Source organism: Scophthalmus maximus, chromosome 10 (assembly GCF_022379125.1).
Source record: "Scophthalmus maximus strain ysfricsl-2021 chromosome 10, ASM2237912v1, whole genome shotgun sequence".
Taxonomy (NCBI): domain Eukaryota; kingdom Metazoa; phylum Chordata; class Actinopteri; order Pleuronectiformes; family Scophthalmidae; genus Scophthalmus; species Scophthalmus maximus.
This window is the reverse complement of record NC_061524.1, coordinates 21025328-21052628: the sequence shown is the minus strand read 5'-3', so window position 1 is coordinate 21052628 and position 27301 is coordinate 21025328. Positions and strand designations below refer to the sequence as shown.

The 27301-nt window shown below is 45.5% G+C and overlaps 2 protein-coding genes across 6 annotated transcripts in view; one reads left to right on the top strand and one right to left on the bottom strand.

Annotated features, from left to right (window-relative positions):
• The first annotated feature begins 382 nt into the window (after positions 1–382).
• On the top strand, positions 383–23390 carry ptpn23a (protein tyrosine phosphatase, non-receptor type 23, a). 2 transcript variants are annotated; one of them, XM_035607515.2, is made up of 24 exons: positions 383–617; positions 3118–3192; positions 4188–4315; positions 7085–7161; positions 9049–9098; positions 9531–9662; positions 9739–9819; positions 9911–10042; positions 10291–10338; positions 11534–11590; positions 11691–11749; positions 11860–11939; positions 12741–12855; positions 12953–13018; positions 13509–13654; positions 13817–14134; positions 14489–14643; positions 14769–15100; positions 15200–17696; positions 18338–18522; positions 18614–18718; positions 19779–19917; positions 20052–20165; positions 22357–23390. In XM_035607515.2, the coding sequence occupies exons 1-24, from the start codon at positions 534–536 to the stop codon at positions 22903–22905; spliced, it is 5724 nt and encodes a 1907-aa protein (XP_035463408.2). In that variant the 5' UTR covers positions 383–533; the 3' UTR covers positions 22906–23390. The 2 variants fall into 2 exon arrangements, with proteins under 2 accessions (XP_035463408.2, XP_035463410.2); XM_035607517.2 differs by having other exon boundaries at positions 401–613.
• Positions 23386–27301, bottom strand: part of LOC118284646 (SREBF chaperone) — a 33583-nt gene continuing 29667 nt past the window's right edge. For all 4 annotated transcript variants that reach the window (XM_035607527.2, XM_035607525.2, XM_035607524.2 and 1 more), the window contains one exon: positions 23386–26956. In XM_035607527.2, coding sequence (XP_035463420.1) covers positions 26711–26956 — 246 coding nt within the window. In that variant the 3' untranslated portion in view covers positions 23386–26710. The remainder of the gene's footprint in view (positions 26957–27301) is intronic.

Below are 27301 nucleotides of genomic sequence, written 5' to 3'. Positions count from 1 at the left end.
TGCCTAAATATTATATATTAATTTTTTTGGGCCAATAGACAATACATATTGAGGTGTATATAATAAAATATATGAATATAAACAGTTTATATTTAAAATTCTATATATAGAAATATATATATAACAATGTTGTCCATATATACATACATACATATATATACATACATATATATATATATATACACACATACATATATATATATATGCATATACATACACACACACACATATATATATATATATATATATATATATATATATATATATATATATATATATATATATATATATAGTGAAGCCATGACTACTACATAGAAATGTAGTCATGAAATGACTACATTTCCCACAATTCCCCGCGGCACGTACTGCGTCACGTAACGCTCCCAGCTTCCGGTTGCAGTGTAAATGGATCCATGACACGGTTGCTTGGGTGGAAAAGCTATTTCCTGCGAGGAACCACCGACGTCCTGGAAACTACCGACGCGGGGGTTCGACAGAGTTACGGTTGACGGCGCCGCGCAGAGCTGGCCGCGATGGAGGCGGTCCCCCGCATGCCGATGATCTGGCTGGACCTCAAGGAGGCAGGGGAGTTCCAGTTCAGCCCGGCCGTCAGGCAGGTGAGCCGGGTTGGGGAGTGGGGCAACGGGGCTGAGGTAGACAAGTCAACGACAGCGGATTACGCGCGACTGGACAAACCTATCGAGGAGCTACCGTTAGCCTCCAGGTCACACTGGCCGTTAGCTGCCTGCCAGTTTGTCCGGGTGAGGAGAATCTTCCAGAACACGTAGCTGACGTCTGGTCGTGGAAACCCCCCCCCCCCTCCCCTGACCGCCGCCTTTTGTTTGCTAAGGTTAGCTTCCTGCTAGCTAAACAACAAGCTCGAAGTGGAAGTTAACAGTTGGCTCATTTAGCCAGTCTGGCTAACTCCAGAAAACTTCACCGCGGCGACTGACGCCATCAGAGGTCGAAGGAAAGGGACGTGGCCGGTGTCGAGCCTGGCTCTTCACGGCCCGGTCAAGCCTCCGACATCAGCACAATAACACGCACCGAGCGGATTGTCACATGCACCTGAACGCACCAGCTCCCCCTGACGACCGGTCATCAAGCACGGACACTACATATCATATTCACTCCAAATCTGCCCGGATCTTATAATCACTGGGGATAAGAAGAAGCAGTAAAATAAAGAAATAAAAAAAAAGTTAAACCTGGACAAATATTGTTGTCCTCCAAAGTCACTACAATATGTTAATTAAAGGATAAATAATTGAAAAGGACACTGGCAAAAATATAAATATATATTCAAGGGAGGACATTTTATTGTGCATAAAAGACAAAAGGGTATGTTTTTTTTTAATGTCACGACTCTCTTTGTACATACAAAAATTATTCATAATGATAATAAGCACAGGCTCTTATATATGTAGGGCTACCAATCATCTTCATTTCCGTCCGGATGACGCTTCTTCAGATGTCTCCTTGTTTGGTCAGTAACCCGAAGTTGTCGAGAAAGGAAAAATCATAAAAATCTGGAAGCTGGAAAGAGCAAAAATGTTCTGGCACTTTTGCTTAAAGAGAAAATCATAACAATAAATTGATTATTGCAATAGCTGCTGATTAATTTTCTGTCCGTGGACAAATTTCTGAAAGACTTTTAATCTGTGCAGGCCTACGGGTTAATGCTTCATCTTGTTACAGACCGTAAAACTATAGAAAGATTTGTGTTCATATTATAACAACATTACATGATGAATTGTCACATGTTTCGACTAACTGTTCAAAAAAACAGAGCCTGACATACGCCACTTATTACCAAACTCACATGTCCGAATATATTATATATAAGAATTTCCCGATCTACCAAATGCTTCTTGTGTATTTCCTCAATCTAAACGAGCTGACCAATTTCCCAGCTCCTTCCTGAAGCAGATAAAAGAAGAGACCTTTGCCCTCTGTTGTTGCTTTCAGTAAGACTCCTGTGTTGTGACAAAAAGTTGCCAAAGAAAAAATTCCCTGAGCACAATTCAAAATAATAATAATCACGCCCTCAAAAACGACTTTATAATCTACATTCTTGGCAGATGTGTTACAATGACATTTAAAGATAAAACATAATATTACATGTGAGAGGTCAATGTTGCTTTTTCCCATGCTGGAGTTGCTCAGATTAGCATTCGACACCGTAATTACCAACAATTTTCACGCGTCTACCAGGGATGAAGGGCGGAGCAGCAGATTTGTGGCTCGTGAAAATTTGGAGCGGGACAATGCTTTTCTTGTTGCTGTGTCACTGTGCATCTTTTTTATTTGCCTTGTGACCTTCCTGCTTCCATCATTTCATTAACACCCCCCCCCCCCCCCCCCCACCCCCACTAATTGCGTTGCAGGCTGATTTACGGTCTTCCCCTAAAATTTTCATTAAGGGGCCACAGTGCTCCAAGTAAAAACAGGGAGTCTGGAGCCCTGTCTTCTAAACAATTGTGTGCTGTAGTAAATAATTTTATCATGAACACGTACTGTAGGTTGTATGGATATGATGATCACCACCATTAATATCCTTACAACCCATGTTTTGTATGGTCCTTGGCCCCCACCCACATACTGTTACAAAAAAGAGGGAAAAGTAGCTATTGAAAATATCATTCTTTGTATAAAAAGCATGTATAACAATTAACTGTACAATGAAAATGAATAATGAACTTGATTCCTTTAGGAATTTTTATTAAAAGTAGCAATTTGTATACGATTATGAACAGGTTATTTCCTGAAGCTGCGGCATATGTATCAGATGATTTTTCCTCATGTATGTCCTTCAAAGGAATTTAGTAATGTTCAGACATATATTTTATGTGGACAGCAGAGAGGCTGCTCTGCACTGCTGGAGACATCTTACTAATAATCCTGCTAATAATTCAAGAAGTCTGTCTGTCCATTCAGTCTCACACTTGGGATATGTGTTGTTAAGGGTCTAAGAAGAAAGAAGAAAAATTGCAGCCTTAAAACACACAGTACGATTTCAGTCAGGAACAGCCTCTTGATATTTGCAGGGAAGGGAGGGACTGTTTTTTAAAAAGCACCATGTTTAACCCTTGTTTTTTTCTGCGTCGTCTTCTCCAGTTCATCTTAAAGAACTACGGAGAGAATCCAGACAACTACAACGAACAGCTGAAGAAACTGGAGACGCTGCGGCAGGTAGGCCAAACCTCAGCGGCAGTGTTTTCTGTCAGATCTCCGTGGCTCCCGCTTCTTCGTCGTCATGTCGCTACAAGGGGGGGGGGGGGGGGGGGGGGGGGGTTCCGTGAAATATCCAGAGCAACATTTGCGTTCTTACATATATGCCCCTCTGGACCTCAGTGCCTTTCTGAGACAGCTCTGTTTAACTGCTAAAAGTTGTTATGCCTCCATGCCAGCGACAGCTGTGTCTGGAGACGTTACGTTTTGGGTTTTTTAGGAACATATAGAGGGAATTTCATCAAAATTGGCCGCAAATGTTCAGTTGGCCTCAAAGATGACCTGATTAGATTTTGGCGGTCATGGTCCATTTGACCTCACACACCTTCTTGCCATAACATCAGAAATCAAACACTAATTAGGACAGAATTTAACACAAATGTGTACGAGGACAAAGGCGATGACAGTTTATAACCAAAAGGTCAAAGGTTTTTAACGTTGTTCCGTGAAATCTCTGCTCTGGTTCTTTATGAAGCGCGATGCCCCGTGAGCAAAAAGGTGTCGAGTGTGATCATGTTTCCATCAGTTTGACTAGTTGGCGGAGGCAGACGACCACAAGGTGGTAATTCTGGTTGAACCTGTGGTTAAGTCAGAAGTTAGTTACTTAGCTCTGTCGAAGGGAAGTCGGGACGAGGAAAGTGGTAGTTTATCAGTTGACATATGCTAATACTCATGAAACAAGTATGTCAAACTCTTGAGCAATCATGACAGCACAAACTATACAGAATCATATGAAAAGGAAACCACAATCCAGTGCTACAGACCCCACCCTGACACAAGAAGCAGCTTTAAGTCCGACTGACACCTAAAACTGAGCTTCTCAGAAACATTGTCAAGAAAATGATCAGTTCTTAAAGTAAAGGAAATGGTTGCATGATGGACAGATGAGTTTGGTCACAGTCTGTTTTCAGAAGAGGTGATTCTGTAGCTGATTGGAGTTTGTGTCTGTTTCACAGAGCGCGGTGAACGTGACCAGGGATTTCGAGGGATGCAGCACACTGAGGAAGTACTTCGGCCAGCTGCATTACCTCCAGAGCCGAGTGCCCATGGGATCGAGCCAGGAGGCCGCGGTGCCCATCTCATGGTAGTAACACACATGTCCTCCTGCCATCTTAACTATTGTTTGTCTGCTCTCCAGTAGGCATGGGCCGGTTTCAAGGCATACCACGATATCGAAAAGCGGCGGTTTCCGAAAACAATAATATTTCCCGTCACACCGTCCCTAAGGTATGAACAGTCCGCCCAAATTAAAATGACTGTTCAAAAAGAGATTTGCGATTAGGGCTGCAACTCAAATACCCCCAAGATGATGTTTTGTTTTGTCCGCACACCAAAGATATGCAGTTCACTGTCACAGAGGAGCAAAGAAACCAGGAAATATTCACATTTAAGAAGCTGAAATCAGAGAATTATGACTTTTTTTTTCATAAAACCGACTCAAACAGATTAATCGATTAGCAAAATAGTTCGCGATTAATTTAGTAATCGATTACCAACCGATTAATCGATTAACTGTTGCAGCTCTATTTGCGATGTAATGTTGTAACGCGTGTCGCTACCTCACAGGGTTCCCACGGGACAAAGCAGACACACAGTCACCTCCACGAGTGTTTACAGAAAACCTGACCACAAGGGCGTGGGAAGGGTGGGTGCTGAGGGTGCTGCAGCACCCCCTAGTGACAAGGGGCGGAGCACACAGTCGTTTTTCATCGTGTCGTCCGCCTAGAAAAGACATTTTTAAACTGAGTGAAGTGCTGTAACGTGAACAGTCTATAGCCTTGATCAATGCTCAGGTTTTCAGAATGTCTCCAAGCACAAATATTTGGAAGGGGATTTAATTCTTGTAACCATGGTCAGCCAGTCCCGTGTAGTGTGTACTCCACTTACCGACATCTACTTTTAGTTGAATTTAGATATAAGACAAAGATAACACAGGTAAACACAAAATGCAGTTTTTAAATGAAGGTTTTCATTATTAAGGGGGAAAAAAAAATCCAAACCTAAATGGCCCTGTGTGAAAAATGTGTTTCCCCCCTGTTAAAACATGTGGTTTTTCACACCTGAGTTCAATTTCTCTAGCCACACCCAGTCTGGTAAAAGTTATAAAGTCATTTCTAAAGGTTTGGCACTCCGGCGAACAACAGTGAGAGCCATTATCCACAAATGGCGAAAACATGGAATAGTGGTGAACATTCCCAGGAGTGGCCGGCCGACCAAAATTACCCCAAGAGCGCAGCGACGACTCATCCAAGAGGTCACAAAAGACCCCACAACAACATCCAAAGAACTGCAGGCCTCACTTGCCTCAGTGAAGGTCAGTGTTCATGACTCCACCATAAGAAAGAGACTGAGCAAAAATGGCCTGCATGGCAGAGTTCCAAGATGAAAACCACTGCTGAGCAAAAAGAACATCAAGGCTTGTTTCATTTTTGCCAGAAAGCATTTTGATGATCCACAAGACTTTGGGAAAGTTCTCTGTGGACTGATGAGACCAAAGTTGAGCTTTTTGGAAGGTGGTAGTCCCATTACATCTGGCGTAAAAGTAACACAGCATTTCAGAAAAAGAACCTCATACCAACAGTAAAATGTGGTGGTGGTAGTGTGATGGTCTGGGCCTGTATGCTGCTTCAGGACCTGGAAGAATTGCTGTGATAAATGGAACCATGAATTCTGCTGTCTACCAAAACATCCTGAAGGAGAATGTCCTGCCATCTGTTCGTGACCTCAAGCTGAAGCGAACTTGGGTTCTGCAGCAGGACAATGATCCAAAACACACCAGCAAGTCCACCTCTGAGTGGCCGAAGAAGAACAAAATGAAGACTTTGGAGTGGCCTAGTCAAAGTCCTGACCTGAATCCTATTGAGATGCTGTGGCATGACCTTAAAAAGGCGGTTCATGCTCGAAAACCCTCCAATGTGGCTGAATTACAACAATTCTGCAAAGATGAGTGGGCCAAAATTCCTCCACAGCGCTGTAAAAGACTCATTGCAAGGTATCGCAAACGCTTTATGGCAGTTGTTGCTTCTAAGGGTGGCCCAACCAGTTATCAGGTTTCGGGGGCAATCACTTTTTCACACAGGGCCATGTAGGTTTGGATTTTTTTCCCCCTTAATACTGAAAACCTTAATTTAAAAACTGCATTTTGTGTTTACCTGTGTTATCTTTGTCTTATATTTAAATTTGTTTGATGATCTGAAACATTTAGGTGTGACAAACATGCAGAAAAATAAGAAATCAGGAAGGGGGCAAACACTTTTTCACACCACTGTATATGGTAACATACAACATTTACTTATGTTCCAAACCTTCTTTAATATGTTATTTAAAAATAAAATACATTTTGGTCAATGGCAAAAAATGTGCAAATTGTTTTTTTTCCCCCCATAGATTTTACGATAGCACATTTTAGAGGTGCGTGATACCGTGAAGCCGCAGTATTTTTCCCCAAGGTTACCATAACATTTCATACCAGCCCATGCCCACTCTCCAGAGATCTACAGCTTTTCATAGAGTCACTAAATCAATAACAGGAACAGTAAAATATCTAATGATCACTTTCAGTTAAGACTTTGTCATTTTGACTTTTGTAGAAGCAATTTCATATGTTATGGTCTTCATATTGGTGTGACGGAGTGGGACCAGACTCGTATCATATATATATATTTCTGCTAATATTAAATAAATATTAAAAGTCATCCAGTCATTTTGTCCCGGTCTAATGTGTTGGTACAATGCCCCTTTACTGCAGTAACATTACATTTATGATTATGATCCATATATTGAGACACTTAAATCAATTGTATTCAAATCCAATGTTCTGTAATGTGCCTTTATAATATTTCTTTGTGAGCAGGACTGAAATTTTCTCCGGAAAAACAGTCACGCATGATGACATCAGCTATGAACAAGCCTGCATCCTCTACAATCTTGGTGAGTTGAGTCACGTAGAGAAATGTGTTTTGTTAACTGTAAGACTCATTAAATCAGTTAAACTAATTTACCTTTGCAGGATAAAGACTGAATGATGGAGTGAGACAGATCAGCAATCCAATAAGTCATGTTCTAGTGTAGAGTTTATGTTGATATCTCTGTAATTATCTGTGATGATGAGATAACATTTTTTAACCTCAGATTTCCCATCTAACATTTGAAATTCATAAACAGTTGTCTTATAGTCATTACATTTTTTTTTTTCACATTTCCAGTGGTTAACTATCTCTTTATGAAATGAAACACATCAGTTGTTGGTTTTATATTTATTTTAAATAAATCAAACTCTCACATTCTGTACTTTGCAAAACATGCAGCTTGGTTACGGCGTAACTTGAATGGGCAATTTCAACGTTTTGTCGGTGGCTGGTGGTTGTGATGGTTGTTTGCCCCAAAGCTTCAGCCATTGACGCAAGAAGTATATAGAATTTTTACCAGAAAAGAAGTTATAATTCTCCCTCTTCAGGGCAGACTAGATACTGCACTTACTCACTATTGAAAAGTGACGAGACGGGCTGGCTGGGCTGGAACTAGCTGGTTAGCACACTAACTTGAGTAGAAGCAAGGTTGTGATAGGAATAAATGTGAAACCAGTCATCAGTGGCTTTGCAAGGAAAGATTGAAGTGACCAAGAACACTTTACAGGGCTCCTGACTTATTGAAAATTTTAGGGTCACAACTTAAATCGTCCTGCAACGCAATTTTCCCCATTTTAACTGTATAAGGCAAGGGAAGTTTATTTTTATAGCACATTTCAACAACAAGGCAATTCAAACTGCTTTACATAAAACAGTAAAAGCATAGGGAAGAAACACAAAATATGACATTTAAGTACAATTGTTAAAAAAAGAGAAAATAAAAACATTTTAAAGTAGGATAAGACAGGTGATGAAAAGAAAGAAAAGAGAAATGCACAGATAGTTTATTTACTGAAAGGCAGCGGCAAACAGAAAAGTCTTGATTTAAAAGGACGGAGAGTTGCAGCAGACCTGCAGTTTTAGTTCTTACTCTGGGGACAGAGAGCAGACTGAGAGCACCTCTCAGACCGAGACGATCTGAGAGGTCTGGATGGTTCGTAGCAAAGCAGAAGATCAGAAATGTATTTTGGCCCTAAACCATTCAGTGCTTTGTAAACCAACAGTTGTTTTTTCAAGTCAATTATTTGACAAACAGGAAGCCAGTGTGAAGATCTGAGGACTGGAGTAATATGATCTACTCTCTTGGTCTTAGTGAGGACACGAGCAGCGGCGTTCTGAATTCACTGCAGCTGTCTGATTGACGTTTTAGGGAGACCTGTAAGGACACTGTTACAGTAGTCAAGTCCTTTAATCCTTGATATATTCTTTAGGTAATAGTAGGCTGGCTTCATAATTGTTTTAATGTGGCTGTTGAAGTTCAGGTCTGAGTCCATGATGGGTTGTGGTTTTTGACATTACCCGTCTGAAGCTGGGTGCTAACTTTAAATCATTCTTCCTCGAGAGTTCCAAAGAGAGTCCGCCTACTGGACTATACGTCAGGAACATGGACGCAGCAAGCCATGGACCACTCATGGTCGAGAACTACACTCATTGATAGGAAACCGTAGCGACTGAGAACTTTAATTCCTGCGTAGACGCGAAGACACACGCACGAGAGTAGTTGACGTGACCCCCGCAGTTGACTAATCACTCCCGGACTCTTCCCCCCTCTCACAAACATTGACCTACACACAGGCGGACTCGCTCCCTCGTTTTTTGGGGAAAAAGATTGAATGAAAATCGCTGAAAAATACTCGCACTGTCTCAAGAAATGGTTGCAAAACTGAACCTATCACTTTTTCCTCGGCAGGGGCCCTGCACTCCATGTTGGGAGCCATGGATAACAGGGTGTCGGAGGAGGTAAGACACCAACACACGTACACACTCAACTCGAGAGTTATGTGTGACGCCAACAACACGATAAGAATGAGGTCGTTCGTGGGTTCACCGCTTGCGCATGCATACTGTCATGTTTCTCCTGGAATTCCAAAGATGGCGGACAACCGGCGACACATTCCATGCATTTTCTATGATTTTGACTCATACTAATGCTGCGTTTAACTTCAATGGGGTTACGATTAGGGTTTGTTGTCGTTGCCTATCAAAATTAAGAATATATTGGTTTCAAAAACAAGTCACTAAATCTCCATCCATATTTTCATATCTGCCAATGTCGGAGGAAACGGAAATACAAAGTTTGTGTGTAAAAACCAATTGCGTTGCGATCTCCAAAACAAATATAGACACGTACTTTGTTCACACAGTCCCACTGTCCCTCTGCTTCGTGTCCAGGGCATGAAGGTGTCGTGCACGCACTTCCAGTGCTCTGCTGGAGCTTTCTCCTACCTGAGAGACCATTTCAGCCACAACTTCAGTGTGGACATGAGCCACCAGATCCTTAACCTCAACATCAACCTTATGCTGGTAAGTTTACGCGTGCACACGCACGGGCACGCACACAGAGGAGATGTCTTACAAAAACCTTTTGTCTACTTCCGAGGGCCAAGCTCAGGAATGTCTTCTGGAGAAATCCATGTTGGACAACAGGAAGAGTTTCCTGGTTGCTCGCATCAGCGCTCAGGTCAATGTCTGAGCACTAAAAATTAATTTGATTCATTAATATGTCAATCAGTAATAATATCAGAGGGTGATAACTGACTGTCGCGCTGCAGGTGGTCGATTACTACAAAGAGGCCTGCAGGGCTCTGGAGAACTCCGAGACGGCCTCCATGCTGGGGAAGATCCAGAAGGACTGGAAGAAGCTGGTTCAGATGAAGATCTACTACTTTGCTTCCATTGCACACGTGAGTCTCACAAGAGAGGGAGTGTGTGTGTGTGTGTGTGTGTGTGTGTGTGTGTGTGTGTGTGTGTGTGTGTGTGTGTGTGTGTGTGTGTGTGTGTGTGTGTGTGTGTGTGTGTGTGTGTGTGTGTGTGTGTGTGTGTGTGTGTGTGTGTGTTTTGTGTTTTCATACCTTTATTAACGTGTTAGATAAAACAGGTGCACACACAAACACCTTCCTCCTTTATCTCAGTCTTGTTTCTCTCTCAACAGCTTCACATGGGAAAACAGGCTGAGGAGCAGCAGAAGTACGGAGAGCGGGTAGGACCACATTTCACAAACAGAATTATTTTTTATTATTTCAACTATCAGGATACTGTGACTTTGATCTCTGTTTTTTTTTTTTTTACTATTGGTCTGCCAGGAATTTGTGAGAATTAACACAAATTGAACAACCGATGTATATTGAATATTTATGGGATCTGTTTCCAGTCTTCATGTTAAACTAAGCTAACTCTCTCCTCGGTTTAGCTTTATATTGTTCATGGTATCAATCTTTTTATTGTGTCAAGGTTTCGGGGAAATGCATTTAAAACAAATGTGGACCCATAATTAACTTCAGAAGCGGATCGTTAGAATAATAGATGAAGCAGGTTACAGTGAATCTACTAATCGAGTCCTGTACCCTCAAATTCCAGATATTGTCTTTTTTGTATATTTTAAATACTTTATCGAGTTATAAACAAAAGCTTTTCTGTCTGTTGTGAAATTTCTTTCCAATGAAGAGAAGGAAATTATAATTCATCAATATAATATAAAACATGTAGAGTGAGAACCAATGTAAAATATAGATTTGTTTAAGTTTAAGGGCTTTCGGAAACTTTGAAGCTCTCCAAGTTTCAAAAAAGCTTTAAAATGAAAAATGATCAAGGATTATAATGTACAATGATTTGAATGTAACACAATTAAGGATTCTAATTATTCTTTTGGTATTGCAGTTATTCTGGGATATTTTATGAAAAATAAGCCTTAGGCTTTAGCCTATTCTTTCCATTTTTCTTTATTGGCATGATCATTTTTTTGTGAATTTGTATGATACATTTTTCCCTGTTATAATGTATGTAATAGGAAATTATTCATTCACTCATTCGTTCAATCTTGTAATCAAAATCTCATCACAAAAAGCAAATAATCATATTTGCCAAAATGTAGAACTATTTCTTAAACCAAAGGTACCACTTTCAATGTAAGTAGAGGTCATCACTACACAGCATGTTGGAAACACTAAAGTGAACACTATTGAATAAATGCATGGTGAAAAGATTTTAAAAAACTTAGGAGCTACTGATACTACTGCCCATGAAAAGGGAGCTTTCAAGTGTTTACCATTTCTCTTATCTGCTTCAGCTAAGTCTCAAATATAAATGTTATTTAACCTTTGTCTTCCTCAGTCTAGTTTTCCACTCTCCTGCATTTCTTTGCGTCTACTTAAATCTGGATTTTCCGTTTCCACCAGTTGGCGTACCTGCAAAGCTCCATGGATAAACTCAGTGAAGCCATCAAGCTGGCCAAGGTGGAATAGCACTTTCCTCCCAGCAACACATTATGAGATTTCTTTTTTAGTGTCACTCTAACATATCTGTGTCTCTTTTTTCTTGTCTTGGTACAACCAGGGTCAACCGGACAGTGTGCAGGAGGCCTTGAGATTCACCATGGACGTGATTGGTGGAAAGTGAGCAAATTGATTATTTTGTGTCACAGTAGTGCTATTTTAATGTCTTGTGTCTCACATTCTTGTCGAAATAGTATGTGACAAGTTTTCTGTGAACTTTCACCTCCCAGGTTTAATTCAGCCAAAAAGGACAATGACTTCATCTATCATGAGGCAGTTCCTTCTCTGGAAACTCTGGCCTCAGTCAAAGGTAACACAAAGCTTCAGTATGTTCACTTTCTTTAATAATAGGTAATTTATTTGATCTGAGAATACTGGAAAATTTAATACCAAAATCCTGAGATGACATTTTCAAATTACATGTTTTGTCCAAAGAACATAATATTGTATGCATGTGTATATACACATATACATATATACATGTGTGTATATCTATATATGTATATTTGTATTTATTTATAGTATATACATGTATATACACATTATATATATATATATATATTAGAGCCCGACCGATATGGTTTTTTGGGGGCCGATGCCAATATAGATATTTGAGAGTATAAACTTCTCGATACCCATACGATACATCAGTTTTCATAAATTTGTTTTAGCACGCGACATATCATTTCCGATACTTTTTTAAAAATGGCTCAATGATTCCTAAAATGTCATTATCGAACCTTTGTGACAAAGACATGTAATTGAGGCTTGATACGTTAGTTCAACCATGGCTTCAACCATGGCATAACTTTATCATAACTGTATCATAAATATATATATAATTAAACAAATAATCAATTATCAAAACTGTTGTACAATAATTTGCGTAAATAAGATAGTTGAATCGCTTCATCCCTCATCATGAATTGATTGGTTTTGATTAATAAGTGACCTCACATCTACAATCTTTAGGCGAGAAAACTGACCAAACACAAATGCTGTGGCTGTTTTCTATTGCATGTTACTATTTGTGGCCTCTCCTCCTCTGTGTCATGATATTTATAAAATCGTGTTATTGTGCCAGTAAAACCAGTATCATGTGGCCTTCCAGGTGCACCGCTGGTGAAAGCTCTACCAGTCAACCCCACTGACCCCAGTGTCACTGGACCAGACCTGTTTGCCAAGTTGGTGCCAATGGCTGCACATGAAGCGTCTTCTCTGTACAGGTAAGCGCGTCCAGTGGAGGCTATGTTCATCTCATACAGGTGAAAAGGAGAATGGTCAGTCAATCTTTTTATGAATGTCTGTGTTTTTTTTTCCCAGTGAGGAGAAGGCCAAGCTGCTGAGGGACGTCATGGTCAAGATAGAGAGCAAGAATGAAACACTAGAGTGAGTAGATCAGTCTGAGGCGCTTTAAAATAAAGCTAACCTATAGTTTATAACCACTTTTGTGTTACTTTGCAATAAATTGCTATATTTTTACAAAGTTCAAGTGAGTGTTAGACTCAGTTGTCAGTTGTCTTTTTGGAAAGTTCTGCACCTGTGCTGTAACTTAGACATGAAGATGAATGTGCTTTTCATTTTTTTCCTGGGATTGAGTCAATAAGGTAACATTATTGCTTCTTCTGATTATGGGTCTCTCACTTTTTAGATATAGATTAATTCATGCTAATTCTTAGTCTTTCTTCAAGTGGTAAGTGCCAAAAACTCAGGCTTACTTTTCCCAGTTGTTTTCTTTAATCAAAATGTCTGTTAACAAGAAGATTATTGGACATCCTTGTACAACAAAGACAAAACTTTATTTTACTCTTCTGACAGGAATAGATTTTTATTTGACCAGAACCAGTATGAGCTGATAGGCTTATTTCTCCACCCACAGGCAGTTCATGGACTCTCTGGGTTTGGAGCCAGAGTCAGTGGACAACCTGGACATGTACAGTCACATCCCTCCGGTCCTGATGGAGAAATGTGCCGCGCTCAGCGTCCGACCTGACACTGTCAAGAGCCTCATCCAATCCATGCAGGGTTTGTGCAGTATATGCAACAATTTCTGCTCAAAATGAGTTATATAAACTTATTCAATGTTATGGTTTTATACATTTATTTGTATTGTGTGGGTTTGTCATGTGACCCAAATAGAAGTTTGCTTCTGTGTAAATAATGCCAATCCCATCCTTGCCTGTGCAGTGCTCTCAGGCGTATTCACTGATGTGGAGTCTTCACTGAAAGAGATCAGAGACGTCCTAGAGGGAGACGAGGCTAGTGAGCGAGCTCTCCAGGAGGCTGGCGGCCCAGCCGCAGGTGATGTGCACCTGGCCGCGCAGGGCCAAGCTCTGGCCGAGATCCGCCGGGACCTGGAGAAGTACATGGAGGCCCACGAGAAGGCCAGTTTCACCAACACGGAGCTCCACCGAGCCATGAACCTACACATCAGCAACCTGCGTCTGCTGGGGGGGCCACTGGAAAGTCTGAGAGAAGCTTTGCCCCGACCACAGCTCAGTGAAGGTGAGGGTCTGTGTGATGATAGAATGAATTTTTTTCAGGCTTGATGAAAGTCTGAAAATGAGTTTACTGCCCTTCAAAGGTCTGACAAGATATCATTAAATATTTTATGTAGCTTATCATAAGATGTGCTATGTTACAAAACATGTATTTGAAAAAAATATGACTACAGATTTAGAAATTGTTAAAGAAGAAGAACAAATCTGGAAAGAAATCACCAATTAAAAAGCCTTTTGAGAATAACCAGGTCTTGAGATTGTATTTAAAACACTGAACAGGTATGAGTCATGCCTGATTTTAATCACATCATGCTCTTATAAACTGTGACTGTAACACTGTGTGTTTATATGTATGCAGAGGAAGTCGCGGGGCTGCAGTGCATGAAGCGCATCCTGGGGAAGGTGCAGGAAATGAGGGAACAGAGAAGCTCTTTGGAGAAACAGCTCCGCGACCTCATCCAGCAGGACGACATCACCTCCACCCTCGTCACCACAGATAGGGCTGACATGAAGGTATGTGGCTGAATGTGCAACACAAAACAGCTCCTTTGTTTATTTAATGAGCATGCGGCATATCATTTTCAATATGTTTTTTAAGCATCCCATTTGAGATCTCCAACTAACCTCTGTCCTTCCAGCGTATATTTGAGGACCAGCTGAAGAAGTACGAGCAGGTGAAGGTTTACATTGAGCAGAACCTGGCGGCTCAGGAGAACATCCTGAAGGCCCTGACAGAGGCTAATGTCCAGTACGCCTCAGTTCGCAAGGGCCTGAGCCAGACTGAGCAGCAGTGGAACAGCACTGTCCAGGGACTAGTGGGCTCGTACGAAGCCTACGAGGACCTGATGAAGAAGTCACAGGAGGGTAAAGAGTTCTATGACGACCTGGAGGCCAAAGCGTCCCGTTTGCTGGAGAGAGCAAAGGCCCTGTGTCAGACTAGGGCAGAGGAGAGGAAGCCCATCCTGGAAAAGTAAGGGGCAACTTTGACAGAATAAAGTTTCAATCATGGGAGTTATAATCCCTGAATTCATGCTCCCCTACTACTGTTAATTGTTTGTTTCTTCCACAGAGAGACCCAGAAAAGGCCCCCAGCACGGCCTACCGCAGCTAAGCCTTCCCTGAAGCCAAAGGCTTCAGATTCCGACTCTGCCTGCTCTAGCCTGGAGGACTCCGAGTTAGCCCAGCTAAGTGCAGCCATCTTGGCCCTGGGGGGTGACCTACCTGAGGAGCTCCGCAGCCTGCCCCCTGACATCCCTTCCCTCCCCACGACTCGTCTGCCTGGTCCTGAAGCCTTCATCCCCCCTGGTGCTAACCTGGGTGGCAGCAGCTCTCTGCCTTGGCCTGGGGCTCCAACTGCTGGTCTTCCTCGATTCCCTGCCAACCTGCCTCCTCCAGAACTTTTGGCACGGTTTGCTCAGTTTCCTACTTCAGGGGCTCTAGCGACACAGGGACCCCTGCCACGTGGACCCCTCCCTCAGATGACTCCACAAATGCCACCCCAGGCAACAGTGGCAGGTTATCGGCCACCCCATCCTCAACCTGGCCCTGTTGCCCCTACACCAGTCCGACCCTCGACCACCACTGTGGACAGCATCCAGGCCCCTATCCCCAGCTATGCTCCTACACCACACCAGCCTGGTCCATCTGCAACCTCCACTGGCTACACTGTGCCACCACAGATGGGTGCCTATCCCCATTTTATGCCCCAACAAGGGATGCCCATTCGAGGCCCAAGCCAAACTCATGCACCCCAACCACAGCAGCAGTACCCCCAGTCCATTGGGCAACCAATGCCTCAGGGCTACCAACCTGGACCAAGGGCAATTCCTGGTCCTCACCCTCTACAGACCCCACAAGCCTACCCACATGGATATTTGCCCCCACAGCCTGGTGTCCCTCCCCAGTACCAGCAGGCATTCCCAGGTCAGCTGCAGCCACATCAACATAATGGCTATCAGCCCCACCCTCAGATACCCCATGGCTATCAGACTCCACAGGGCTTTGTGCCCCAGCAGCACCCTCAGATGATGCCTGGCTCCATGCCAAGGCCACCTCAAACTGCACACCCACAAATACCTGGAACTTCTCAGCCGGCACCCCCTGTGTCTCAGCCCTACCTGCCCCATCCTAACCAACAGATGCCCCATGGACTCCCTCACCAACACATGCTGCCACCACAGCAACAAATCTCAATGCCTCCCAATGCCCAGCAGTTACCGCCCCACCCACAGACGCAGGTTTCAGGTGGACCCAGGGCACACATGCCCTCCACAAGTCAGCCAATGCCACAGGTCTCACAGAACTATATGCCCCCCAATAGCCAACCTATTCACCCTACAATGCACCCACAGATGCCTCCTGCCTCCCAACCTCATATGGTCCCTGGTCATCAGGTCCACATGTCAAGGGGCCCTATGCCCCAAATGCCCCCCAGTGCACTACCCCAACAGCATCACCCCCACCCTGGACAGCCTCCTATACCAAACATGCCCCAGCAGCCTATTCAGATGCCCAGCCAACCCCAGGCTCGCCCCCCTCATTCTGGTGGAGTGTGCTATCCAGGAGGGGCTCCGATGATGCCTCAGCAGCCCCTGGCACCACAGCCTGCAGCTCCCCTACAACCTCAGGCCGCTCATCCCATGACCCATCCTCAGCCTTCTACTATGTACCCTTCAGCTCCAGGGCCTAATGTACCTCCAAGTACGCCACAGCAACCCACTGCCATGGCCCCACATGTTCAGCATGTTCCCTCAGCTCAGCACATAATCCAGCCCTCTCCTGGAGGTGCTTCAGTGGCTCAACCACCCAACACCGTCCCTCCTTCCCCTTCGCCCTCTCCATCTCCCTCTCCAGGTCCAACCTCTCTGGGTCTGAACCCCCAGCAGAGACCCACACCAGTCCCCACCCCTGGAGGCATAGCACCATCCACTCTTCCCTCTCCCTCTACTGTCTCTCCCTCCACATCGCTGTTTCAACGCCAGAACTCAAGCACAGATGACCTCCTCTCCTCGAGCCCAGAGAGCCAACCTGGAGGCACCAAGGCCCCCACCAATGTCCTCCAACCCACTAAAGCTGACCCGCAGGACGGTGAGCGTCGAAAGAAGAGCTCCCAGGGAGTTCTCCTGATCCAGGGTGACCCATACCAAGCTCCAGAGCGTGTCGCCCGACTTCATAGTGAACTGGAACGCTATAGAGCCCAAGTAGATTCCCTGGAGCACCCCTCCGAGATTGAGGGTGGCCTATCTGTGCTGGACGCCCGTTGGAAAGAGCTCCAGGACCAGCAGGAGAAGGACGCCCGCCAGCTCTCCATTGCCATCGCCCGCTGCTACACCATGAAGAATCGTCACCAGGACGTCATGCCCTATGACCTAAACCGTGTGGTGCTGCAATCAGGCAAAGATGACTACATCAACGCCAGCTATGTGGAGGACTTGTCACCATACTGCCCACGCCTTATTGCCACACAAGCTCCCCTCACCGGCACAGCAGCAGACTTCTGGCTGATGGTGTATGAACAGAAGGTGTCACTGATAGTCATGCTGGTTTCAGAACAGGAGCTTGAAAAGGTATTGAGATTAGTTTGGTGATTTAAAGGTGACATATTATGCAGAAATCAATTTTGAGTGTTTGTGAACCACTGGTTCAGATTTCTTTCTCACTCTGATGTCATAGTTGGACTCTTTTGGGGGTAACCCCACCTGCAATCTGAGAATCTCGACTTCTCTGGTGAAGGGACGCGACATATCCTACACATTTTGAAATAGGTTGACCAATCACAACAGACTGGACCAGCTGGTCAATCAGAGCAGACTGGGGTTTATTGGGAGGCGGGGCTCAAATAAATCCAGGCGTTTTAGAGGAGCTGCAGGAATGGGCAGTATGAGAACACTGATGCCTTTTCTCAACATTAGAGCATGTAGACCTATTCAAGTGGTAATACAAATTAAAAGTATGAACCTGAATATAAGCATAATATTTCACCTTTAATATGGAAGTAATTACAACAACCTGTGGCATGTAGCTGAAGAATATTCAGATGGATTTAACTTTTAGTCTTGATGTCTAGATGTCTTTCATTAATTTTTTTAAAAGGCGAGTAAACATCGTCTCTCATATAATGAAAATGTTACTTCAGTGAACAATGGTGCAACCAGTTATTTTAATGTTAGAAATGTACCCGTTCTGTTGTCATCTCCTTCTCTCCCAGGGAAAAGTTCTGCGCTACTTCCCAACGGAGCGGGGCCAGCAGCTCTCTCAGGGACCAATCACACTCAGCCTCACCACGCAGAAGACGACACCGACACACGTGGAGCGCATGATCAGCCTGCAGTACCGCGACCAAAGCCTGAAGCGCACCGTCGTCCACCTCCAGTTCACCTCCTGGCCCGAGCTGTAAGTCATTTCTTTTATGAACCAGCCAATATGACTTTGTGATCATGCGTTTCACGCTCAGTCGTCATCAGTTCTTTATATTTGTCATAAGGGGTCTTCCTGACAGTAAGAGCAACCTGCTGCGATTCATCCAGGAGGTTCACGGACACTACCTCCACCAGAGGCCCTTACACATACCTGTGGTGGTGCACTGCAGGTGAGTGTGTTGAAATCTGTCACAGACATTTAGCGATATTAACAATTGAGGTTAACACCGGCCTCTCCTAACAATGTTTAATGTTAAAGGGATAGTTCAGTGATTTTGAAGTGGGCTACTGCAACAGTAGGACTCTGACTTTCACTACTTCCACTTCTCCTCTAAACTCCATAAAATGACATCGCCGATCACCATCTCAATAAGGTAACATATTAACTATGCATAAGTAACTAATACAACCCCACTTCAAAATCACTGAACTATCCCTTTAACATTGCCGTTTAGTTTATTCTGCCGATTTCTCTGGGAGCAACTGGTGAATTTAAGGGATTTATGACCACATTTGTGAGGGATGAATGCTTGGGCTTGTTTCACAAAAGAGCGATGTCAACCTTCCCCTTCGAATTGCAGATAAGTCCAAGAATCCTGCAGAGCTCATCCAGGCTTATGCATTTTAATTTATTTCGTGAAACGTCAAAATGAAAGAGAAATGATCATCTAATGTTGCACATCACAGATTATATATAGCAAATATGGTCAAACTGGTCCCTAATCTGTGGTGGTGATTCTCAAAAGTAGGTTTACCTAAATTAATCTGTTCATGAACCTCTCAACCGAAATGATCATTGGTGTTCATGATGCAGCCAGTGAAGATTGGTTTGTAGCTTTTTGAACCGTATATTTCGAACAAATGTGTTTTAGATTTTTCCTTTATTGAACCTGAAAGTCTTATTGATCTATAATCTGCACAGCAACACAACAGCACAAGGCAAAATGATACCAAAACCCAAATCAAACAGAAAATAAAATGTCTTACTAAATCATATATAAGATTTTGTTTAGGAATGACCTGAACATGATCACGACAAACCCACACACGTCAGATAGAAGCACAATGTGTTTTCTAATAAAACTTTTGTAAGAAATTGAACTACACCAGATTGATTTAGTTACAAATGCTTAACAGGACACTTGTAGGACATCTTGTAAATGCCTGCAGATTTCAGTTCACCAGTATGAAACGTGTGGTTAATCAGCCTGTACATTTTTTCTACCTCAGCTCGGGCGTCGGGCGCACCGGTGCCCTCTGTCTGCTCTACGCGGCGCTGCAGGAGCTGGAGGCGGGAAACGGGATCCCGGACCTTCCACTGCTGGTGAAGAAGATGAGACAGCAGAGGAAGAACATGCTGCAGGAGAAGGTCAGACACGTGAAGTTTAAAACTTTCATCAGACCGTTTTTTTAAGATAATTGTCTTAGTGGTGGAGGTTCCATTACCTAAATATATATATGATGAACCGCATATTAACTTCCTCCTCTGTGTCGCGTCTCCAGCTGCACCTGAAGTTCTGCTACGAGGCCGTGTTGAAGCACGCCGAGCACGTCCTTCAGCGCCATGGCATCACCACCGCCACCTGCAGCAAGAACACCAGCTCCGCGGCCACGAAGGTTCGTCACTGCTCAGGTCCAAAACTTGGCCGCAATAGGCAGTCAGATGGATTCAACGGCCTCTGTGCCATGTCGACGCAAAACAAGCTTCCAGTGTGAACCCTGTGAATGGAAATTCTAGTTTGAGGAGATCAATTTTATTCTTGTAGCACCAATTCACAGCAGACATCATCTCAAGGTACTTTACATAGTGGGGTTCTTACAGTGTCATAGAGGGAAGGCCAACAGGTCCCACAATGAGCAAACGTTGGGAAGAAAAGAAATCGTTTTACAGGAAAAAACCTCCAAAAGACTTGAGGTGGGTCGAGGAGAGGGAGGTGAGGAGAGGGAGGAAGAGGAGAGGGAGGAAGAGGAGAAGTGGGTAAGATGTGGGCGGAGGTGAGAAGAGGGAAGAAGAGGTGGGTGGAGGAGAGGGAGGTGAGGAGAGGGAGGAAGAGGAGAGGTGGGTCGAGGTGACGAGAGGGAGGAAGACGTGGATGGAGGAGAGGGAGGTGAGAAGAGGGAAGGTGAGGAGAGGGAGGAAGACGTGGATGGAGGAGAGGGAGGTGAGAAGAGGGAAGGTGAGGAGAGGGAGGAAGAGGTGGGTTCGAGGAGAGGGAGGAAGAGGTGGGTGGAGGAGAGGGAGGTGAGAAGAGGGAAGTTGAGGAGAGGGAGGAAGAGGTGGGTTCGAGGAGAGGGAGGAAGAGGTGGGTGGAGGAGAGGGAGGTGAGAAGAGGGAAGGTGAGGAGAGGGAGGTGAGAAGAGGGAAGGTGAGGAGAGGGAGGAAGAGGTGGGTTCGAGGAGAGGGAGAGAAAGTGGGTGGAGGAGAGGGAGGTGAGAAGAGGGAAGGGGAGGAGAGGGAGGAAGAGGTGGGTGGAGGTGAGAAGAGGTGGGTCGAGGTGAGGAGAGGGAAGAAGAGGTGAGTTCGAGGAGAGGGAGGAAGAGGAGAAGTGGTTAAGATGTGGGTGGAGGAGAGGGAGGTGAGAAGAGGGAAGAAGAGGTGGGTTCGAGGAGAGGGAGGTAAGATGTGTGTGGAGGTTAGAAGAGGGAAGAAGAGGTGGGTCGAGGTGAGGAGAGGGAGGAAGAGGTGGGTTCGAGGAGAGGGAGAGAAGGTGGGTGGAGGAGAGGGAGGAATACCGTCCCAGTTAGACTGCATTGATGTAGAATGAAGAAAAAACTTAAGGGAGGAAGAGGTGGGTTCGAGGAGAGGGAGGAAGAGGAGAAGTGGGTAAGATGTGGGTGGAGGTGAGAAGAGGGAAGAAGAGGAGAGGTGGGTAAGATGTGGGTGGAGGTGAGAAGAGGGAAGAAGAGGTGGGTTCGAGGAGAGGGAGAGAAGATGGGTGGAGGAGAGGGAGGGAAGAAGAGGGAAGGTGAGGAGAGGGAGGAAGAGGTGGGTTCGAGGAGAGGGAGGTGAGAAGAGGGAGAAAGAGGTGGGTGGAGGAGAGGGAGGTGAGAAGAGGGAGGAAGAGGTGGGTGGAGGAGAGGGAGGTGAGAAGAGGGAGGAAGAGGTGGGTTCGAGGAGAGGGAGGTGAGAAGAGGGAGGAAGAGGTGGGTTTGAGGAGAGGGAGGTGAGAAGAGGGAGGAAGAGGGAGGTGAGAAGAGGGAAGGTGAGGAGAGGGAGGAAGAGGGAGGTTCGAGGAGAGGGAGGAAGAGGTGGGTTCGAGGAGAGGGAGGAAGAGGCGGGTGGAGGAGAGGGAGGTGAGAAGAGGGAAGGTGAGGAGAGGGAGGTGAGAAGAGGGAAGGTGAGGAGAGGGAGGAAGAGGTGGGTTCGAGGAGAGGGAGGAAGAGGTGGGTTCGAGGAGAGGGAGAGAAAGTGGGTGGAGGAGAGGGAGGTGAGAAGAGGGAAGGGGAGGAGAGGGAGGAAGAGGTGGGTGGAGGAGAGGGAGGTGAGAAGAGGGAGGAAGAGGTGGGTTCGAGGAGAGGGAGGTGAGAAGAGGGAGGAAGAGGTGGGTGGAGGAGAGGGAAGAAGAGGTGGGTTCGAGGAGAGGGAGGAAGAGGAGAGGTGGGTAAGATGTGGGTGGAGGAGAGGGAGGAATACCGTCCCAGTTAGACTGCATTGATGTAGAATGCAGAAAAAACTTAAATGTGATCTATTTGTGCCTGACAGGTAACTACGCAATTGTAAAACTGGTCATACTTTATATATACATGTGTACTGTTATAACTGTGTCTGTCTGTGTGTGTCTGTACACGTGTGACCTGTCTCTTGCAGCCTTACTCCCGACAGGAGTCCCAGCAGGACATCGTCCTCGGCGCCGACATGCCCATCAGCTCCATCCAAGCCACCATCGCCAAGCTCAGCATACGGCCGCCCAGTGCCAGCGACCCGGCCATGGACGCCGCGTGGGGCGTGGAGGAGCAGGTCGCCGCCGTCTCGCCGGACCTCGACTCTCTCGGCGACATCCAGGACCCTGCTTTCCCCACAGACGCGCAGCCCCCTCCCTCCTTCAGCCCGCCCCTCTCCTCCCCTGCGCAATCACCACCTCCGCCCCCGCCCAATGGCCTGGAAGTCGCCCCCCCCTCCCCTCCGGAGGCTGCGCCCAGCGCCAGCCCGCCTCCTGCCTCGTCATCTCTGCAGCTGCTGGCCTCGCTGACGCCCGAGGCCTTCTCCATGGAGGGAGGGGGCCGGGGGAAGCAGCGGTTGACTAGGCAGAGCTTCCTGCATCCGGCCGAGGGTCAGGGTCTACACGGAACTCCGCAGGACAAAGGCGACGACCCGCTCAGCAGCCTGGACCCGCTCTGGAGCCTCAACAAGCCCTGAGGCGAGACCGCGGAGCGCCGCCTTGCCCCCACTCGACCACCAGGCGTCACCAGAGGCCCGTGGCTCTTTTCTAATCCTGCTTTAAAGACACGTGAGCAGCGTTGACGACCAAGATGTGCCTGGTGGCAGACTGTCCATCTGGGACCAGCTCACTATGCACTTGTCTGTATCCGTTCATTCTGTCTGTCGCTCTTTTGCTGCTTTTCTTCAAACGTCTGTGACGGATCGAACCTGCTCTGCACCATGACCCAGCATGCACTCCGCCATCAGCCCCCGCGTTCGGCTCCTCCCCCTCTGCGACGAGAGGAACCCCTCCAGTTCAATCAGTAGTCACGGTAACACAGAGCAAGTCTTAATGAGTTGATTCTTTTTGTCTTTGTAACACTTGTAAATAACTGAAATAAATAATTAGACTATCCCCAAAACAGTCGTCCTGGAAAAATGTCACTAATCGTCATTGTTTTAAAAAAAAGACAAGTGTTGTATCAAAGCCTCTTTATTTGAAAGTTAGTACAAAGTCTTGCATTTTTTTGTTGTTGTTACAAAACAGTAAAAGAAGTTCTCTCCATCAGGGGAGGAGACGGGCTTTTGATTCCCAAGCTTTTGTTTCCAAAATCGTATTTTCATTAGTCGCGTGAACAGTGGGGAATGTGATTCGTCGTCGTTTACGCAGCCCAGAGAGGAAGAGATGTGGAACATTCCATTTTTTGTGAGGATGCTGCCCAGGAAATGTTCCTTTTTCTCTTCCCCCGACAGCTGAAGCGAGAAGAAGTTGGTCACGGCTGCGTCCACTGACCCCCGACGAGGCCCAGCGGCGACAACGAGCTCGGTCCTACTCGTGGTTACAAATCCATACGGGACGAACCGACACATTCATTTAGAAGCTAATCCACATTTTTGGGAAATGTGCGAATTAGCTTCCTGGCTGCGAGTCAGCTGGACGAAAAGATCGACATCACGCCTACAATGAGCAAGTGTTGCACCATGTGCCACAAAAGCGTTGTTTTTTTATAAAAAGACGCTGCTCGTCGACCCTGATCGGTGTCTTTGAGGAAAAACCTACGCACCCGTTAAGCGCTTGATGAAAGTCATCGTTTAATCGTCCAGCTAAAAAAAATTAAATCACAATTTCTGACGACCTGTTAGAAAATGTTGTCGCTTCCTTTCGAAACTGTCCCGTCTTCGTTTTACAAGGCTGAAGATTGTTTTTAAAAACCCCAACCAGAGCAACATCCATGAGGTCAGAGTTACGCGGTGCAGCAAACGGCACAAAGACCAGAGACTGGGGTCAAACAGAAAACACATTTATGCGGAATTATCAGACCGTTTTCAGACATGGAACTACGGAAAAATGTCCCGAAAAATTCAGTCCCAGACATTTTCCCGGAGTGTAATGGTTCACTTGTGACGAAGGCAGCAGGGGATTGTCGCCCCCCCCACCACCACCGAGTCAAACGCCGGAACATTCTGTAGATGCCCCGCAGGAGGCGGGACTTGACATGACTGTAAACCGAACAGGCTTCTCCTCGATGGACCCTTTGCCTGAAAGCGTTATTTAGCAGAATGTCTAACTTTAAGCTTTAACTCAAATTCACATCGCCGGGGTTTTTTTTTCTTTTTTCAATGCCGTGGTTTGCTAGAAAAACAAGTAAGGAAACAAAACAAAAAAGTCTAAAGACTACACATTTCTAAAACACAAAGCTAAAACCGTGGACGCGGTTACAGTGCCAAAGAGATTACAGATGCTCGTTTAGTCTAGTAACTGTTACGTCCAACATCGTTACGTAGGCCAGCCGACGCTCGTGCGAGCGTCAGATGGGGTAAGTAGTGCATTGAATTTGTGTTGCCATACGATACTGTGAAGGATTTGGTCGCCGTTTTTTTCTTTTTGCGTTCGTCAACCGATTTGTTTGACTTACATTCAATAGACGCACATTAACGGTAGACAGTGGATGATTCGGAGGAACTACATTCTGGATGTTGGTGGTCGGGGCAAAATGTGCATATGTAGGGGACTGATATCTATGAGTGTGTGTAATTTTGGGACTGTCGAGTCCACTGAGGGTCTTCAGAATTTCTCCTCACTCAGACGTAAATATTACGCCCGGTCAGGAGCAGACGTCAAAGTCAAAATGGAGGCCGGTAGAAGTCTGTAAGGTAAGGGGGTTGCCAAGTGCCAAAGAAGGCGTGTGTGGCGGGCCGGAAATTAAAATTGAATGTTAATCTTTCACCAACTGTGAATCGCTCTTGGCCATCATCAGTCACGTGAACAGGAACGCTCATCGCTAAAACCGCTCGTAGTTGAGACAATTAGAATATTGGTCTCAAAAATTAAAAGATCTGTAGAATTATTACGACACAAAACTAAAACAATTACAATAGGCAGCATACGTTCACCTTACAGTCCTTCCTCCATTGTCCTGTGACGGCTTATCATTATTTTGAGTTATGTGTATAATGTGAAGCTCGTGGAAATTTAAAGCTCCTTGGCGATCAAACTTTTTGCAGTGCGGCTACTTGGTCACATTTCCCGTCTCACGTCTACGACGTGGCGAAAGCGAGAAAATGTGCTGAGACGTTTTCTGCTTTTCTAAATGGAAAAGTTCAAGTGGAACCGCAACTTAAACAAAACAAGAAATCTCTTCAGGGCACAATTTATAAAAAAAACCTAAAACAACCCCCCCAATATATATATGTATATATATACACACATATATGTGTATGTATGTATATATATATGTATATATATATACACACACACACACATACATACATGGTAGCCAAAGTAAACACAAAGTAGCCAGTGACAGCCTCCGCGGGACAACGTCAGTGTTGTCAACTAAAATTCAAACAGTGTGTAAAAATGGAGGCCGCCCGACGGAGGCAGCTCGTACAGCAACAGTAACCCCAGAGTCAGAGGCCGAGGCCGGGGGTTAGATGAGGACCCTCTGCGGCCCCCCGCCTCCATTACAGCAATTCACCATCGTGAACGATCACTTTTGTGACCAGTGCCCCAACACCCGACAAACAAATCACCGTCTTACATTTTATGTCCACATTATTATTATTCTCGTTTTAAGAGCAGGGATTAATAAGGAAACTGTTATTCCAAAAAAGTAACGCTAATAAATAATAGATTTATACATATAAAACATTACAGTAATCATCACTTCTCCTTCACATACACACACCTCGCTCACAACCACTTTTTGTTCTCAGCAGTGTTTCGCCATAAAAAGAGCCATTCATTCAATCTCCACGAACACACACACACACACACACACACACACACACACACACACACACACACACACACACACACACACACACACACACACACACACACACACACACACACACACACACACACACACACACACACACACACACACACACACACACACACACACACACACACACACACACACACACACACTTACGTAGAAGGACAGGGTGTAAGTCCCATCGAGCTTGCGCCGGCTGCGCTCGAGCGAACGAGGCAGCGGGAATATCAAAAAAAAAAAAATAAGGAGAAGGATTCATCTTCCTCTCCGGGCGGGTGGGGGGAGGAGGTTCACTGTAAACCCCCACCCGTGTCAGCAGCATAGAGGGCCACGAAAAAAACTAAACGGGAGCAAACAAAAAGCACAAAGTGGTGACGGCCGGAGGAACGTCCAGCGGTTTGTCCACAGTGTGGAGGGCGACTCCCCTCCTTCCGACGAAAAGAGTTCACGTCGGGTCTCTCTCCTGACCGAGTCGCGTCCGGTGCCGGAGGAGGACGACAGCGCTCCGACCCGCCGCGACCTCAGTCCAGCTTCTCCAGCACCGACGGCACGTACACCAGGCTGAGCTCGCTGCCGAAGTCGCAGACGATGGCGGCGTTGTCGAGCACCAGCAGCTGCCGGACGCCCTGGCCATCGCTGCTCTGGCCCAGGTAGACGGTCTGCAGCAGGTCGCCGAAGTTCAGGTCCCAGAAGGAGACGCAGCCCTGGCCCCCCGTCACCAGGAGGGACTCGGAGATCACCCCCAGGCTGGCCCCGCAGCCCACCTCCTGTCCGGGGCAGAGACACAGTTGGGTCGACTCGGAGATTATGATCTATGGATTATTTTTGTAACTGATAACGGGTCAGAAATGTTGTTTTCCATCTATCATACAAATACTGTTTATAATTATGTGAAAGGAAATTTCTCAAATGTTCCCATTTGAGAATTGGCATTTTTTAAATTATCACAAAATTATGAAAAAAAATGTTACAGAATAATGTCAGCTTGATGTAAGGAACATCACTGGACCATCTGCACCCTTCTCCAACCTGCACGACCCTACTCCAACCTGCTCCACCCTGCGCTCCACCCTGCGCTCCACCCTACTCCAACCTGCTCTACCCCTCGTCTG

What these genes read in the sequence shown, in the direction of transcription:
- ptpn23a (XM_035607515.2), top strand. Translation starts at nt 534, where the DNA reads ATGGAGGCGGTCCCCCGCATGCCGATGATCTGGCTGGACCTCAAGGAG. An exon ending in AACTGGAGACGCTGCGGCAG is followed by an intron (nt 3,193 to 4,187) that starts GTAGGCCAAACC and finishes TCTGTTTCACAG; the next exon opens with AGCGCGGTGAACGTGACCAG. An exon ending in TTCACCTCCTGGCCCGAGCT is followed by an intron (nt 18,523 to 18,613) that starts GTAAGTCATTTC and finishes ATTTGTCATAAG; the next exon opens with GGGTCTTCCTGACAGTAAGA.